Source organism: Pseudopipra pipra, chromosome 18, assembly GCF_036250125.1.
Source record: "Pseudopipra pipra isolate bDixPip1 chromosome 18, bDixPip1.hap1, whole genome shotgun sequence".
Lineage (NCBI taxonomy): Eukaryota > Metazoa > Chordata > Aves > Passeriformes > Pipridae > Pseudopipra > Pseudopipra pipra.
This window is the reverse complement of record NC_087566.1, coordinates 10,423,149-10,441,719: the sequence shown is the minus strand read 5'-3', so window position 1 is coordinate 10,441,719 and position 18,571 is coordinate 10,423,149. Positions and strand designations below refer to the sequence as shown.

Below are 18,571 nucleotides of genomic sequence, written 5' to 3'. Positions count from 1 at the left end.
GCTCCAAAATTTTACCTCTGTATACTGATGAATGACTTTATAGCAATGTTTAGCTCTTGCTGAGAAGACAAGCAGTGGTGTGAGGACACCAACCCTGGCAAACAGGAGGAGAACAGAAGATAGTTCTGTCTGTGTGAGGTGAGGAACAAAGAAGCCACCCTGCTGTCCTTCCATGACCAGACCTGAGGACGGTGGTACAGTTTCAGTTGACCTGTGGGCTCTGTGTGACTGAACCTAAGTTTAAAATTGCCTAAGTCTGTTGGCAGGGACTTCTGAAAGAATCCATGGGTTTCCTTCAAGGATAGATATCAAAAACCTCATGCAAATTGCAAATACTGGCTCTTACATGAAAATGAAGTTTGGAGCAATGTGATGCTATGGCTTCCACCTGCTGGGAAATGCTTGGATTTGGGTTTTTTCCAAAGACAAAAGCACTCTGCTTGCTCTCTTTCAAACCTACTCAGGTATCACATAAGGCATCATCTTTACTCTGCAGCACTAACACTGTATTAGGCAGACCAGGCAGGCACTCTGAAGAATTCCAGGCTGCACCATTGCTCAGAATAAGTGAATGCGGTCTTCTGGCTCTGTCCTGGAATGAGGGTTCAGGAAAACAACCTGCAGCTCCTGCCTGTAGTCCAAATGTCTCGTGTGCTTCAGGTCACCACTTAAAAGCTCATCAAAAAACTCCCCCATGTTTAGGATATTGGGAAACGTGGAGGAGATGGTGGAATAAGCAGATTAAAAAATAAAGAGGAAAATAGTAATAATAAAAAAGAACCAACATGAAAAGCCACTAAATCTCAGGTAAAAAGCCATCTAAATCTAACAATAAAGGAAATGTAAAAACCTTATGTACAAAGTAAATGTCAGACTGAGCACAACTAATGCTAGTCCTAGACTGACTATTGATTTAGAATACCCTGCAAAGTTAAAGAAATCCACATGAATGGTCAATAAAACAAGAGATAATTAATTTCCAGTTGAAACCTTTCCCGTTCACACGGGTGTGGACTGCTGACATACAATGCCATGACCTACCAGCTGCAGTTCTGGGGAATGACATGGTGTCCATGTTTTCCCTCCATGGAAAATGCCTGCTGAAGATGTGCCAGCAGTTCAGATGCAACCCAAGCAGCAGCAAATGCTTTGCATCAAAACTTTGCAGAGCTTGCCAGGTTGCAAACAGAGCAGACTCTCAGACCATTATCTTTATTTCAGCTGGCCAAATAAATCAGAACCAGGGGGTAAGTTTCCAGCATGGTGTGTAATGGGTTTAACTTCAGAATGTCCACGACTCTCAGCCACAGCTGAATGTCTCACTCACCGAGCTTGCTGCTCAACGTTTACTGCTGTAATAAACACCAACAGCCTAATCCTGCAGCTGTTTACTCAGCAAAATCCCCACTGGTTTTAGCAGGACCTGTGCCTAAGGGAGTGGTGCAGCACCAGGCAGTTACAGGCAGAAGCAGGTAAGTTCAGTGAAACTTAAAGCAGTTGGCAATCCTCACCTAGCACAGCTCTGCCTGCCACAAAGGGCAACACTGCCTTTGTCACTGAAGCAAACACACATATTTCTCTTGTGCCAGATCATCACCTCTTCTGTCATAGCCAAAAAAAATATCCACATATCAAGAGGTCAGTCAGTCCCATTGTCTGGAGCTCATTATCTGAATATCCTGTAAATTGTGTCCTATTGCCCTTAGTTTTATGCCCACATAAAGTGTTGGGCAATTCTATTCCCCTGCTGTCTGTTTGGTCTCTTTAAGGCTCTTCCATAGCTGAGATGTTCTCCTGGGCAATTGAGTGCTTTAGCTAGAACTGCCACAGTGTTTAGCACTGCAGTTACTGCTGCCAGAAAGGCTTTTTCACTGTAATATAAATCTGAGCTGGTGTCACACCTTGTTCTTCAGTAATATTTTTCAACTTCGCCTGAAATCCAGCAATACAGCAGTATTCCTGGAAGTTCTTAATCTTGCAAATTGTCCCAATGATGGTTATTCTAGAGTGGGTATTTTCAAGAGGGAATGATGGGCACAGAGCTCAAAATCCCTGCCACCCTCTCCCTTCTTTTTCCCTATCCACTTTTTCCTGGTAGAATCCGTTCATCAGAACGTGGTTGTCAATAGGAGCGTAAGTTGTTTTTTACTTAATTCAGATCTGGTAAATAATGCTTCAGCCAGGTCTGCTGTAGAGTGCATCTGCACAGAGACTGAATAACTACCCAAAGAATGGTTTGGGTTGGAAGAGCCCTTTAGTGATCATCTTGTCCAACCCCCGTGACCTCACTCCCTCCTTGGCCCTGTTATTCATCACCATAGACAGAAACTTGAGTGCTGGCAGTGCTAAGCATCACACACACACACACACACACACACAGAGGTGATGTTACATATCAATGGGAGAGTTCCAGGTCCTTTTCCCCAGCTCTGCACATCGGAGTGTGTGATACGATTCCCTGAGATTGTGTGGAATTGATTAATGCTCCAGGCAAAGCCACAGACTTTTAAACTATATAGATTAGGATAAAATGTAACCTACTGATATCATTGTTGGATGTTTTAATGAAGGCTAAAGGCAGACTGTAAAGCTAGTGGCAAACAGGAGATTTTAGATTCTGAGAAATACTCTAAAAATCGTTGTGTTCTAAAATCAGAGGCCCCAGGCACGTGTCTGGACTGAGTTAATACTGTAAGCATACCTTTTATTGGAGGTGACAGGTATCCTCCAGCCTTTGATCTGGCTAAGCTCTGTATCAGAGATCTCTATCTGCAGCGGGAGCCTTGGAACCCAGACCGTCACTTCTAATTGGGTGGTAAAATGCTGATAAGTGAAGTTAACAATAGTATCCACTTTGCTTTTCATTTCCTTGCCATTAACGAAGATGGAGTCACAGCTGTCAGAAACCTTAAAAAAAAAATAAAAAAAATTAGGAAATGAATAAAAGTTCCTGAGGAAGCACAAGGAATGATACATCAGTCCAAAGACAACTCTGAAAATGTAAGTCATGCATATTGCATTTTCAGTTTTCTAATTAGGAGCAAACAGTGATAAATGGACCCCAGGGAAAGAGTTCTGCTTTCCTCAAAGAATACTACTCAAACTACAAAAATAATTTAATGATGTTATATAACCTGTGTGAATCTTTTATACTAGGCAAATTAAACTCTTCATGAATCAAACTCCATGTGCATCAACGTTTATGTTTACAACTTGCTTAAAGAACCAGGAAAAAAATGGGGCCATATGTTAGTAAGAAAAAGACTGACTCAGAACCATAAACCAGAATCCTTTCCCTTTTCCTTGAGCACTGTAATGCTGAAAGACAAAGATCCCCGTATGGCTCATGAGCAGAAGTGCAGCAAAAGCATTAACTTTTAGAACTTCTCAGTAATTGTTTTAGCAAAATGTATTCATAGTTGTTTTGTGTCTTTCTATGAAATCACTGCTAAAACAAGCATGTGGGCTCTATACTACAACTCATCTGCCCTCTTGGTTTCAGGGATCCCCTGGCACAAAATGAAGGTCCTGAGCACAGATCTTATTTATACAAAGAACACGAGGTAGCAACACCTTTAACCTGCACCCTGGAAAGATGAGACTCCTTCTCCATGAGGTAGGATTTCCTAATATATTTATGAATGTGTGTATACTTTCAGATTATATACACATTCACACATTTAGATTCATGTACAACGTGCTCATATATATGTATATACATGCACATGTACATGTACTGGTATCTATATACAGGTTTACATTCTGCTGGGGGGAGAGAGAGAGAGGGGATGGTTTCTAATGGAGTCCATGTACTGTGGTTTTAATCTTTTAAACCCACAGCTCATGAGATGTAGCTGTGTTACTGAAATGGACTTTGTTCTCTTGTCAGGACTGTTCTGTGTCAGGCTGTACAATGCACTGGGACTTGGATCTGCAGGGATCCTGGCTAAGCCAGTGTTTAAATTCTGGTTTCCTGGAGTTACTGAGATAACTCATGTAGACTTCAGTGGGGAATATGCTGAAACACAGGTTGGCTTTCCTCTGCACACCTACCTCAAATCTTTTCAGATATTAGCAGGAATTGGGGGTTACTGAGCCAAGAAAAATTACAGAAGATCTCTAGCAGCCATTTTGTTTTGCTCAAAAAATATGCAGTACTCATATATAAAAGAGCTGCACTTCCACATTTGCCATTTTCAAGTCAGCTTCTCAGATCCTACTCCATGTACTGAAACTACAACCAATTGCTTCTTTAAAAGGGGCTAAGTCAGGTGGTGAGGGAAGGGGCAAAGGAAACTAAGTCATTCTTCTGGAGAGAATACTCCTTCCATGTAAATGCTTAATGAGTACAAGAATATAAAAAAATAATAAATCTAGATAATCTGATATAGAGCTTAAAATGGACTCCAGGCTCAGGAGTACCACAAATGAGATGGAGCATATTCAGAATCTTTCTTCCCCCCTTGTAATGTGTCACAAGTGTCTCTGGAAAGTTTAAGCACATTAAGCAAGCCCATTAATTGAATGAGCAGTTGAGATTCTAAACCATAAAGCCTACATCTAGGGAGTTTGTGAGAATTAATACAAGACAGAAATAATTAAGAAAACTCAAAGAGGGAGGGATAAACATCAAGACCGGATCAGGGGAATAACTAATATCTGACAAGACAACAGCTAATATTTCAGATTCTCTTCTTGCTGCTTCAAATATTCTTGTCTTCTTTACAGCAGGCAAGAAAGGTGCTAAATTAGGGAACTAAAAGATGGGCATTAATTGTAGCTATAAAAATATAAGTCTAGGCTTACAAATTTCACAGATTATATGTCTAGACAGAGACATTTGGTCATTTATATACTGACCAAGAGGTAAGTACAAATCAGTATACATAACTATGCTATAGTTCACCCAGTGGTCTTGTGTAGCATTCAGAGCTCTTGATTCACTTAAGTGTATATTCCAGAAAATAATCCAACCCAGGTTGGAAAATTTGAAGAGAGAGACATTATTGTGTCAGTTCTTTATCTGGAATTTGGGTTTACTCTATTAGGTACAAGCAAACCAGATAATTTAAAGGAAAATTAAGTTTGTACAAGTAAGGATGAAAACAACTGCAGCCAGCTGAATCCACCTGAATCCCATGATAAAGCAGGCTAGACCAAAGCTCTAAGAGGAAGCCTGTATTGCACTCACACATATTTAACTACTGCCATGTTTCATTCTCTGACCTTACAGCCACTGTTACCTGAACGTAAGTTTGGTTCAGCTGAAGGAAATGAGAACCTTGAGCGTGTATAGAAAATGTCCAGTACTCCTATTTCACTTGGGACCTGCTGCACACTGAGGAAAGAACACTGATTTCCTCCAGGTCTCACATGGGAGCTGTGATTTCATGCTAACAGCACTCTGATGCTCCAAAGCAAAGAGGGATTGAGAAACACACACTGAGCTTTGGGGACTTGGTGCCAGCTCTGGCCAATGGCCTATAACAAATGTTGCCCTTCACTTTCTCTCCTTTAAAGTCCCTTCCATACTTTTCTAGCCACACTCTGACTGCCAGAAGTGGCTCATGATGCTGCTGGAAGGGGAACTTGTATGACCTGTTGCTGGGGTTTGGGGAGAGCATCCCCGTTTACATCAGAAAATGGACAGGTTTGCCACGGGGCAAGTTCTGCCACAGCAGGGAAACATGGGCAGAGCTGCATTAGCAGGTGACTTAACACAGAGAATTCTTTTGAGCTGCTGCTTCTGAGGGAACAAAGAGGAAAACGGCTGTTAAGTCTCTCCTGCAAACATTACACAGTGAGTAGAATCAGAATGCCACCCTCTCATCTGAAATGCACAGAACAAGCCTGTTTAAAACAGTCTGTCACCATCTATTGTCAACTGCTTGACAGAACCAGAAAGTGCTGTTTGAGACAGTCTGCAAGCAGGAGGGCAGGCTGGCCATGATGTGCTCCAGTATGCAGGTCAAGGCAAAGAGAGCTGCAATTAACCTCTCTGGGCTTTGAAGCAGGTGGTTGGCTCCAATCCCCACAAGTAATTGTAAAAAGCACAATTTGCCCTGTACAGTCTGTCACAGCCTCCTCATTTTAGACTAATCCAGAACAAAAAGCTACCAGTCCAAAAGAGTAAGTGGGAAACTATTGGATGTTCAGGTCAGCAAAAGTTTATATATCCTTTGGGTCAACAGGTAAAACAGAGAACTGACAAGAAAACAACTAAACGCCTGCTTGTGGTTCATCTTTGCATGCAGGTTCAATTCCAAAGCTCATACCTCACCCTCAGCTTTGTAAGGGGGCCAAATGAAAGGGATGTAACAGGAGACAGTCACAGTCCTTGTGTACAAAATACCAACTGTAATTTATACTCAGGTCTGACACGGAATGACGAGGAGTTAGAAGCAAGATTGAAAGGAAACCCCCTTTGTCCAGGAAAGCACAGATTTGGAAAAACAGATAATATACTGAGGTGCTGTGTGTTCAAGAGACCAGAAAACCATGAGGGTCTGAGCAGTAGGCTCGTGGAGGGGATTACCAATTACACAGATGCACAGAGCTCCACGTGGACAACATGAGACCATTTCAACAGCAGCTCAGCAGCAATTAAAACCACAGAGTTAGTGATACCCTATTGTTTTATTGAAGAAGGCCCTGCTCATTTTCTCTGTAGATTTAACACTACTGATGAAGAGAAGCAGGAAATGGAGGGAGGAGGGAGATGACACTAGGTATAGCATGTAATGATGTGAATGGATATTTGAACTTTTAGAGTGTTTTTACCATTTAACCCCCATTGAAATGCAGTGAACTAGAGGGAAGGCCAGCATGGAAGACATTAACATTTTGGTTTAACAATGTAGACAATTGCTGTGGCTTAGAAAAGGTGCAATGATCCATGAACGTACAATGAGAGTTTAAAAACCTGCTGTACAGAATGAAGTGTGCACTATTCAAAAACTGTTGATCTATGCAAAATTATTAAGCAACACATGAGATCTGCCAGGATTTCAGTCCCAGGTGCAGAGCAGCTGCTCTCATTTGCTTTCCCACGTGCCGTGCAGGGGCGTTCCTGCTGGAGATGGCAGGTTTGGTGGATGCACAGGTTGAAAGGGGAGGACCAAAGGAGGTGGGTGTGCTTTCAAACTCCAGCCCACTGCTCGGCCTGAGTTCAGGGTCAGTGGTAACTGCTGTGCACCCACAGTGGTGATGCAGCTGCTCACAAGGGTAGCCACTCTGGCATCTCATTCTTATTGATTATGGAGGGAGAATACTGGAAGCGATTGGGGGGCAGCTAATAGCAGTACATGGGGGCTGCCAAAATGTTCTCTGCTCCATCCTTTACCCATCAGCTGTGCTTTTAATTGCACTTTTTCTACAAAAAACTGCAAGCTGAGGAATTCTGTCGGAATTAAAAGTTACTGTTTCTGTCAGTAACTTTTTTCCCCATTCATTTATCATTGCCATGTGCAGGCTGAGAAAGAGAGATCATCCTCATTAGGTCAAATCCATGGCCATATGGATTCTGGTGTCTTTGGAAGATAAGAGAATGCCTTTGCTCACAGTACTTGGTTCAGTGGTTGGTCCACCAGGAATGTCACCTCCCCTGCACAAGAAGAAATTATGTGTGATACCAATAACTAAATTATAGTGGTGGCTGTGTTGCTGTTGGTCTTAGCACAGACATTTCTACAGCTGGTTGGGAAACCAGATGGTACTCTACTTTGATGTGTGGAAGACAAATGGGATGGAACTGGTAGGGGATAGAGCATGTCTTTTTAGGTTTGATCCAACCCTTACTGAAGTAAGTGAGAGACTTTCTACTGATTTGCTGGCCTCAGACCAGGAGCTTTCAAGGATGTGAGGACTTAACTGTCTATTGTAATGCAATGACAGCCAACTGTGACACAAGCTTGGAACGGAGAATTTTAGGCAGTGTTTTTTAAGAGCTATGTCATATTCCAAGTTGTTTGGACAAACTGCAATTACCCCTTGATGGAGCAGAAGTTCCACTGCCAGGATGCAGAAGAGCAGGTGCATGTGAAACTTATTTCATGTGGTTCAAGCTCATTTCAATCAGCACAGTTTGTCTGGGGGGGAAGCTTCAGGAATACTTTGGGGTTTTTTGCATTCAACTACTACTTTTGTTGATAATGAGAAAACATGGAGAGGAGCTCAGAGCAGCATCTCCTGCTTCCTTGTCCATTTGTGATCAAAATCGTGCCAGTCCCATTCTTGCTCCACGAGTTTCTGTTTCTTTTAAGCAACCTATTATGCAAGTCAGCATGGCTTCTGTTTGCCTTGTCACCAAGATACAGTGCCTCCCCTGGGCCAACATCCTTCCCAGACAGGCATGCTTATCTCTAGACAGACATCTTCATACTCTGCGCTGAGATAAAGGATCTCTCACCAGCACAAATTTTAAGCACATGCTTGTCTGAGGTGGCTTTTGCTTAAGTATTTGATCCTTACACTTCTGCAGATTAGGCACTACCAACACTTGTTAGTTTAAGTAAACATCCACACTCTTCATATTCATCAGCTGGTATCCCAGAAGGGCTTAAGAGTTGTTTATCTGGTGAAACCCCAGCATATGGTACCAGCTCTTCCTTGCACCGACTCTAATTGCAAACACTGAACCTGCTCTGTAAAAACTGTTAATTAGGTGAAAATAACACATATGTTTGAACTATAAGCTAAGGTGGTTTTTTTTCCCCCAGCTCTGTTTTTCTCCCCACTGGAATTACTCACACAAATGGGGTTACAGGCTGACAGAATAATTTGTACATTGGTGAGAAAAGTAAGATGGGAAAATATTCAGGCAGATGTAACATCAGATGTAACGGTTTTTGTAAAATAATGGGCTTTAAAAGTAATTTGCTATGTACTAAGTAAACTTAGTGTTCATGATTCATGGCTCTAATCCCTGTGACTGAAATTTAAGATCTAAGGCGCCATGAAATTAAAGAAAAAGGAACAATTACATGCATATTCATTCAATTTCATGTATTCCGTATCCTTCCACTTTTTCCAATGAAATTTTAACAGGGGAAATAGAAGTTTCTAAAGACTGTGTACTTGAAAAACTCAGCAGACCAGTTGTAACTGCTGAAGCTATAGTTATATATATATATATATATATATATATATATATATATATATATATATATATATATATATAAAAAAAACGCTCTTCTGCTCCTGTTGGTTTCTCAACCTTCCTGGAGAATGCAAATCAACTCCACATTTCCTCATCTCCACAAATATTTTATATTTGCTACGACACAGTGTGCAAAATGCTGTGGAGCAAAGAGGAGGATGCTCACAACGGGACCAGTGTCCGTGAAGTCCTTGTGCTGCTCCTGGGCTACTCCCCAGAGGAAAGGAGCCCTGTGTGCTGCTTCTCCCCCGGAGGGACAGCTGCCCCCCTTCCCTGGGAATGCAATGTGAATATGTGGCAACTACAACAGCACTGTAAAGCCCAGAAAAAGACTAGACAGACAAGCAGTAAAGCTTGTGAGCTTAACAGTATTAAGAGTAATGTCTTAAGTCATGAATATTTGCCACACTAATCTAGCCTTTAATCTTGTCCCAATAATACAAGGATACACCATCCTTATCCTAAAAGATCAGTAGAAAAACAGAAAAAAATCCAAAAAGAGCTCTTAAATGCACAGTAATACACTTTCATTTTTTAAAGAAAACTCTGGTCCTATGCCTAGACATCAACATTCATAAGTCTTCCTAGCTAGTTTTTAGTCTCTGAGCAACAAATAATTCATTAATTAGTAAAAAAAAAGGGACATTCAGACAGCCAACACAGCCAACAAAAGCAGCCCTCAAACTGCATCCATTCAGCCAAGTGCTTCAATAAAATTATTTGGGGAAGATGTCAAGAGGCTTTACCTAAAAAATTACTTTCCTTCTCCGGTCTCACAAGACTGAACTATACTGGACTGTTTTATTGATCTAATATACAGTGGCACAGATGATCAGCATTAGGAGAGAGCTCCCTATTCACTAAAGGGTCTGGGAGCTTCCCACTGTCTCTGAAGCTCTACATCTAGAGGTCTTCCTACTCTGAGCTGTGGTTTCTTGCCAGACCAGGGGAGGAGAAATCCAAGGTGAAAACAAGGGAAGCTTAAGGGTGAAGGGAACAACCTCTGTGGGATCAGAGGCAACCAAGCCAGATGGTGCCCTGGGGCAAATCCCCCCTTGTGTCACTCTCACAGGGACCACATCTGCACTGGTTCTGTGTCACAGGGGGGTTACAGTGAGCTCCAGAATGACAAGAATGAAAATCTGATCTGATCAGCTGCCTCTGTGTTCTCCACCTGGAGCAGTAGAGGAGGGAATTTTCCCTCTGATAAAGGAAGGAGCAGCGAGTGGAACATAACAAATCCTACAAGAAGAGCCCCATTTGGGGACAATGCTCAGGGTGACGCTCAGGGTGACCTCAGCTCTATTGCTGTCTTTGACTTTTATTGTGTCAGTAAATCCAAACTCCAACAAGGGTGAAGGAAGCACATCCTGGCCTCTGAGGAGCAGAATATTTTAATAATTTCAAATAATTATTTATAATTACATATATTTATAATTATATATGTAATTATATGTACATACTTACGAATGCCTGGTGCAATTGTAACACAAATGTTTGGCTACTGCATTGCTAGCAGTGAATAAACTGCACTGAAGATGGAAATGTTTTCTCATTGACATGCACCAATGTGTTCTCCACCTAAAGGGCCAGCAGGAGTAAGAGGACACTGACATCTGTTAACCCCTCCCACCTTTATTTCCTCTTTCATTAACATGCTGGAGCTTTTGACCTTTAAGTGTCTTCCACCGTGGGCAAAGGAAGGTGTTAAGGAAATGGCATTGCCAAGATTACATCTTTCCCTACACACTGATATCCAAATTCATCAATTCAGCTCCACGTGACACATGCCTGCCCCAAGTCATGGAACGGTGTTTATGCTTCTCTAGAGGTTCTCTGCTAGTCATCTCCATGTATTTTACAAAGAGAATTAACTGTCACAATCCTTCTTTTACCAAGGACACAGCCCATCAAAGCTCTCAAACAGAAGAGGAGCCCTGAGGACACAACGTGTGTGGCTCAGGAGGTCGTGTGTGGCTCGTGTGCAGGTGGCCCTGCACTAGGAAGCATTGGGTTGGCATGTCCAAAGCTCCCAGACATCACAGCAGAAAGGTTCTGCTGGGGGCTGCAGACCCAAGGGCTACAAGGGTCTGCAAAACACGTAACAGACCACAGAGTTTTCCCTTTTGAGGAGAACTTTTTAGAACCTGCGAGTCACAGTGAGAACAAATGTCAAAGTGCCTACATTTTGGATGACACAAGATTTACCTTTTTTCACAGAGCTCTTCAGAAACCATGACCTATGAAAATCAATACTTTGCTATTGGCTTTCACTTAAAGGCAGAGATTGAATTACCAGAAAAATCAGTGCAGAGCTACCTGACTCCTTCACTGTGCATCATCTTTGCTTCAAAATCCATACGACACGGGTGGACTGGGCTTCTTTCTCACCAAATAAGAGCCTGTTAAAATCCAGCTACAAAGGAGTTGTTCTTCCTATCCATCAGTCCTTCTCCCATCTACAGCCCCAGTGCATGGACTTGTATGAACTCTGTCTGAATGCCAAGATAGATCTGTAAAGTTCTTCCGTTTCCCCATCGAATCTGGACAAAAACAAACGTTCCAACTCATGCATGAAAGATAAGTGACAAACTGCAGAGTGCTGCCATAAGTCTTCTGTTGTAATTTGGGATTTTTCTCTTTTAGTTTGTTTTTTGACATCTTCCCTTCGGGCTGTGTAGATACAGAAAAACATGCCAGAGTGAGAGAACATAAAAACCTGGGAGCAGTGGAAAAAGGTTCCTATCTTCTCTTAAAATTAGACCAGTTCACCTCATCACAAGAGAAGTATATGTAAAAGCTATGTACAAAATAAAAACATATCCCTGGAATCAGAAAACATACGAATCTGGATCTTTTCCTAGAAGTTATGAGTTCTCTCTCCTAACCACAAAGCCTACAGGTGTATTATGGCCTTAACAGGAAGTAATTCAACCAGCACTGTAACAAAGGATGAGCAAACCAGGACAGGTTGCTTGTCTGGATCATTACTCCTTTAATGATGCCACATCTGCCTAATCACCCAGATATCTTCCCTAAAAGCCTCTGGTAAGGGCCTCAGGAAATACAGATTTGTTTAAAGCTATCCCATTGATACAGCATGGAAGGGGCCTGGCAGCTTCCCCAGAGCATATCCTGGTGTCTGTCTGCAGGAGAGAGATGCTGCTACTCCCCATTCAGAGGGTCAAATGATGCCGTGGTGACACACCACTTGAACGCTGGGCAAACAGCTCCTTAGGCAGTAAATTTGTTGGGTTTAATACTGCTGTTACACACACAGAGCTAGTGAGTGCATGGAGGTGTAGACAGTGGGAGAAAGAAAATACTTCCAGATTGTGTCTGAAAAGGAAATGGTGTCATTAAAAATGTCACTTCGTTAAAAATCCCTGAAAAAAATAGGGATAGGAAAAGCCTATGTAAAAAATCACTAGAAGAAGAGCCAGGGAAAACAAAATGGAAATAAAGTAGCCAGGCAACCAGAATATGAAGTAGGTTGACAGCACCTGCATATGTACCTGATTGAGCTGTACATTAGTTAGCCTGGGTTTTGGTAAAAATGTATTACAATTTTACATGCACTGCAGGCCCAAGTCCATTAGCCCGAGATTAATTCTTTGCCATGGCTGCATTCCAAAATACTTAAAGTAATCAGAGATTTTATATGAATTCTATATAATATGAACTATAATATATTTAATCACGTTGTCAGTCCCAAGAGGGCTTACTCAGAGGGACATGATCAGAGAACAACTGACATGCAATCTACATGTGAAGTGTTCCATGCACAGATACAGAAAGCACTTTCCCATGAAATCTTAGGTTCTTCTCTTACTTTCTTCTCCTAGCTTGCCATAGCTACAAAAACCAAGTTAATGTGAAGCACAGATTTCATTTTTTAATTGACGCATGATTTTTCTTTTGTACTGTTGTTCTCTGGAGACACTCCCTCCCTCATTCATACAAATCATACAGAGACAATGTAAACCAATGCTGTGACCATCACATTTCTGCCCAAACAGAACACAAGTCCTGTGCAACTCCAACTGCATCCCAGGCATCCCTGCCACAGGGTAGCAGGTGCTGCATTGTGGTTTCATACTCTCTGTGCAATCAGCACTGAAGGCTGAGTAGATTTGCCTTTATTTTCTTTAAGAAACTCATGTTTCTTCTCTTCTCCACTGATCTTGGAGTTTTCTTAATACTGGTTTCTTGGCTGACATCACATGGATTTTTTTTTTTACGATGTTTGTGCTGCAGGTGCACTTTGGAGGCTGTGATAGGACAGCTGCCATCTCCTGCTCTGCAGCTCCATTTCCTAGTTCATCCTGAAATCTTCAAATAGTTTCTTGCCTTGATATTCCACTTCTGTGGCAGAGGATGGTTTAGTGAACTTTTGTTTGGGATTTTAACCACACTTGCTGCCAATAACCATTGATTTTTTTCTGCACATTCACTTTATTCTGTGATAGATTTCATATTCTTCCCTTTCGTGTGTTTCTTTCTGCTTCTCCGTTTCAGCTCTTCTTTCATTTTCATCCCTCTAAGCTCTTACAGCTTCTAGCTATATGTCTTCCCCTATCTGTTCTATTCTCCACACAGAAAGACTTTCAAAAGGAGTTTAAGAGAGGGGGATCCCCACATCCCCATGGAACACATTCCTGCGCATGCACCAATCTTTGACAAAGCCAAAAGAGTCTTTCCATCAAAATCACTTTGGTCAGTGTGGCAGGTGTGGGAGCACCATATGTCCACTTTATTTTCTGTTTGCTAAAGGATAACAAGAAAAAGGAGACAAGGGTTCTCACCACTGACAGAGTTCTTAACTGTAAATACCTCCAGACTTTCAAGGAGGGAAAAGCTCGTGAGTTTTAAGGCAATAATTTCTGCCTGCCAATAATCTCATCTTTATAGCATGACATCCCCTCCAGCAGGCGTCTCTGAAGTCAGTTTGTAGCTACCAAAGCTATCAGCTTCTGTTCACTGAAAGAACTCTATTAAGTCTCATGTTTTATGCAGGTCATAGATGCAGCCCTATTGATTTAACTTGAGAGAGCACCCCTCTTTGTGGTAGTGAGATGTTTGTTTTTTACCACTTTGCTGCCTTCCTTGTTGCCCAACACGACAGCCCCTGCAGCTGGTGAAGGTCACCAGTTCTCAGGGAACTGATGTTCAGTGCAGGGCATCTGCACTTATTGATTCAACATTAAGGGCCATTCTCATGCAGATGTGTTCTGCTCTGCCAATCCATAGTCCACTTCATCTCAGCTATGCACTCAACTTCAAGGGGATTATGCAGCAAATATTTTATTCAAACTAAAATAACCAAAAACTCACTCCTGGCTTCCTGTGCTGCTTAACAGGCTGCTGTCTAGAAAACACACTTGTACTTCGCTGTTGCACCTCGCCCGCTTGTCAGTGGCACTTCCAGAGACTTCAGAAGCCATGGAAAAGGTTTGGCACAAAGGGTTCACTTCTCGTGAGGTAAAAAGGCCACCCCAGTTATGACAGATTGCACTCATGAGCATCTCCTCTGCCTTTCTGGAGAGCAGCACACACACAGTGGCTGTAGCCACAGCCAAGGGTTTAGGAAAGATTGCACCAACATCCTGCACTGAGTTAGGGAATTGGGAAGGGATGAGCTGCTCCAGCCAGATTTCTGCTTTTCAGGATACCTTATGTTTTTTCCCTTAGTTCTATTCTTGCCTGTCAGTCTCATCCTAGCCTTCTTTATTTAGAATCACCTTCATTTTCAGGTACCTCAGGCTTTTCCCTGAGCTTGCTGAACTCCCTGTGACAGACAGAAAAATAATTCAAAAGACAGGCAGCAGCAGCCTCACTAAACAGCATCTTTTCTCACCCTGACCCACGGACTCAGACAAGGTCATCAACCTTCTCCAAGGAGTGATGCTCCTGTACAAAACCATCTGTGTATTCTTCAAATGGGCCAAAGCTGGAGCCATCTTTTTACAAGAACTAAGGAGATCGAAGTTGGCAGTAATATATTTTTCCTCAGCAAAATTAGTTACACAATATGAAAATATCAATAACAACATAAGGTGATTAAACGAGCCACACTGTCAAGTTTGTAAGAACAGAAGATCTTAGCAAATGGCTGTCTACTAGAATTTAGAAAACCACACTCACCAACAACATCATAAAAAACAAACAAGCTGTAACTTAAATAGTTCTAGTGGCATGGTATCCACAGCAAATGCTGGGAAACATCCATACACCATGGGCATTTGCTTTATTCAATAAACAGCACAAGAGAAGCCTCCCAGTATCTCAGCTCTCCTCTGTAACAGTGCTGGCTGGATCTTCCCCATCTCACCATGGTTAAGTGCAATTATTTAGGATCCAGCTGCACCCCTGTGGTTTCCTCCCACTGCTACCTCTCATAAAGAGACAAAAAGCCATCCCTGGTGCTCTGCAGGAGCAGGTTAACTGTGGGGGTGCTGCAGGATGGGTTGCAAGGAGGTGTGGAGGAGACACAACTCTGGCAGTTTGCTCTAAGAATGCAGCCCCATATCTGCAGCTACTGTTTCCCTTCTACCCTTTATTTGCTTCAGTGTTACTTTGCCCTCGTTTTTTGTACTCAGCTCCCGAGTTCTTCACTCAGTAATTTCGAAAATGTTTGTTTGGAATTTATACCGCACAAAATGTGCTTAAAACCACAGCAATGAAGCATTTACTCCAAGGAAGGATTTTCTCATTTTACACTGATAATCTCTCATGCTAAACTCACTGCAGGTTGGGGAAATCTAAAAGTCTCCAGCTCCTGTGTGGCAGGGACTATTTAAGTCTGCAGATTTCCAGTATGGGTGTATTGAAATCTTTTATTTGTGGGGTGGCAATAAAAGATGTGGAGAGAAAGATCTCCCCTGGCAACGTGTACTCTTGAAAGGCCCTTTCAAAGCAAACATTCCAGCAGTAAGAAATACTTCAGCACGCTACGTTCCCATCTTCCCCTTCTTTCCCTCACCGCCTCTCCAGCCTGTGCTCTTAGCATTGGAATAATAAATTTCTTTGTGCCCCATCTTACAAAAGTGTTTCACATCACCTTCATGCACTTGGCTGGGGAGGACCTCGCAATCACGCGTTATATTTTCACACAGAACTATAAGTATTTTATGTTTCTTTGCAGCCAAGTGTTATCAGTTGGCCATATAACACTCAGTTTTGGGAAAAAAAAAACCTGAAATTATTGTATTCTGAAATACTGATTGCATCAAATGGCAACTAGATTGGAAGACAGTAATCATGCTGAGCTCAAGCGATTAAAAACTCACTTGGAAAATTGGTGCTTGCTGAGCCTTTATGGAAAGAAATGAATTAAGAAGGAAAACAATAAGGAAGGGCATACATTAATTTTGCTCTGCAGTGGATAATTTTGAATGTAAGAGATCTGAGGAAGAACCGTGTGTCTTAAGGATTTTCTCTTATGTTTTCAGAAGAAAAGCTGAGAGCCACTGGAGAGGGACTGCAAATTAAATCCAAACAGCAATCTCAGAAGCAGCAATTGGAAAAGAGCAAATAAATAAAGTATATAAATAGGAGATAGCATTTCCTGCTAGGAATTTATCTTTTCAGACAATGCCTCTCAAACAAAGGACTCCCCTCGCTGGCAGTCCTGCCGGGCAATCTCCATCTCGGCTCCCCGGGTGATGCCGTTCCCCTCCGCCCTGCTGGGCTGCTCTGGATGTTTGCACAAGTAACTCAGTAAAGGATTACCTCCCACAATGTCTATATTGTAGCGAGCCCTGTGTAACTCTTGCTCAGCTGTGAGAGCTGCAGGGTGGGCCCTGTGTCCACACGGCTCCTGTGCAGGGTTGAGTACACTGCCAGCCCTCCACAAATAGTCAATGCACACAACTCAAATAAACGCCCAAATCTTTTTCAGTGAGGCATGCAACCATTTTACAGCCTCTTCCTGACCCTTGCAAGAGTTCATGCCTCTCTGCTCCTTATTCCTCTCCTTATTACAATACATCCTTTCCTCTGGCTCACAGATTTTGGATCCAGGCTCATGTTATGAGGGAGGTTTGATCCTTCAGCCCAGGGCAGGACTGTTGCTCAGCCTGCAGGACATCACCAGTGCTCCTGAGCAGGAACAGGCTGAAATTCCCCCCAAAGGAGCTGGAGGGTTCATTATCTGCTGATAGAATGCTGCTAAAATGTATTTTACATTGTTGGGAGGCCATACCCTGCAATGCTTCTGACACGAGTAGTCTTCACTCTCACCCAGTAAATGGGGCAGAATTATTATGGGAGCAGAAACAGAACAGGAGTGAGCATTCCAATGTCTGTCATGAGTATCACATAAGCTTTATACACAGGGACACATACTCTATAGCATAGTCTGTCTGACTTTGACACAATTCCAAATCCGCCCCACTGAGGAGTAGTAAAATGTGGAGGTGATGGAATTAGTTTTCACTTCCTGTTGAAAAATGCAAACTTTAAAGTTTTAATCCCTGTTTGACACTTTTTATATTTTTAAATATGTACCTGGACCATGTTTCAATAGCCTGACTCTACTCACAAAAACAACTCCAGCAATTCAAGGAAGCCTTTGATGTGGGAGTGAATGTCATGGCACAGTGACATTAGTATAAATCAGACCTTAAGAACTGACAACACAAAACAAAATGCTAAATCCAGCCATTTATTTAACCCTGAAGTCACTGTGCTCACTGAAGCTAAGGGACCCTCTCACTAGAGTGTATAACGAATAGGAAGAAGAGAAAAACCACATCCCAGCGGGATTCTTCCATACTTCATGCAAATGGAAAAAGAAATCCATTTATAACTTCACTTTGTTCTTTCATCCTTATTTAATGAGCTGTCTGATTCAATAATCCAGCATTTAGCTACAATTCTTTAAGGCTGGATTTTCCCCATTCCCCTCAAAATCCCAGATACACCCCAATCCTGAAGTACAAAGGTAGAGATCTGCCAAACTACATGTCATTTCTCCTCTTGTTTCTGTTCCTGTGAAGAACACCAAACTAGTTTTTATTCTGATTTCCTATTCCATATAATGAGAATGCAAAAACATTAATAATTAAAAACATAGCAAGAAAAACCCTGCCTTCTCCCACAGAGGATAAAGAGAGCTGGTTACTGTCAACAGTAGGTGCTTCTGTCAAATAAATTAACCGTGCTTCAAAATGATGATGGCATGTCAGCCTCATCGTCTCCATCTTCGACTCCAATTACGTATCTCAAGGGAATGCATCTCAGAACACATTACTAAAACACAGGTGTGGATAAGTTAGACCACAAAAAACACACACTCAAGCTGCATTCAAAATCCAACCGTGTCCCACGGAGTGAGGGGAACACAAAGGTTTGGTTGCCACGTGTGCCCATCGCTGCCCAGCTGCCTCCAACAAAGTTCTCTGGAACTAAAGC

At 42.2% G+C, this 18,571-nt stretch overlaps 1 protein-coding gene and 1 long non-coding RNA gene across 5 annotated transcripts in view; one reads left to right on the top strand and one right to left on the bottom strand.

Annotated features, from left to right (window-relative positions):
• The window catches only part of LOC135424205 (uncharacterized), a 326,168-nt gene extending 312,700 nt beyond the window's left edge, over positions 1–13,468 (top strand). For both annotated transcript variants that reach the window (XR_010435113.1, XR_010435112.1), the window contains exons 6-7: positions 3,503–3,616; positions 11,378–13,468. This is a non-coding gene — a long non-coding RNA (uncharacterized LOC135424205). The remainder of the gene's footprint in view (positions 1–3,502; positions 3,617–11,377) is intronic.
• Positions 1–18,571, bottom strand: part of TMEM132B (transmembrane protein 132B) — a 231,313-nt gene that overhangs the window by 12,033 nt on the left and 200,709 nt on the right. For all 3 annotated transcript variants that reach the window (XM_064675197.1, XM_064675199.1, XM_064675198.1), the window contains exon 6: positions 2,702–2,907. In XM_064675197.1, the coding sequence (XP_064531267.1) occupies positions 2,702–2,907 (206 nt within the window). The remainder of the gene's footprint in view (positions 1–2,701; positions 2,908–18,571) is intronic.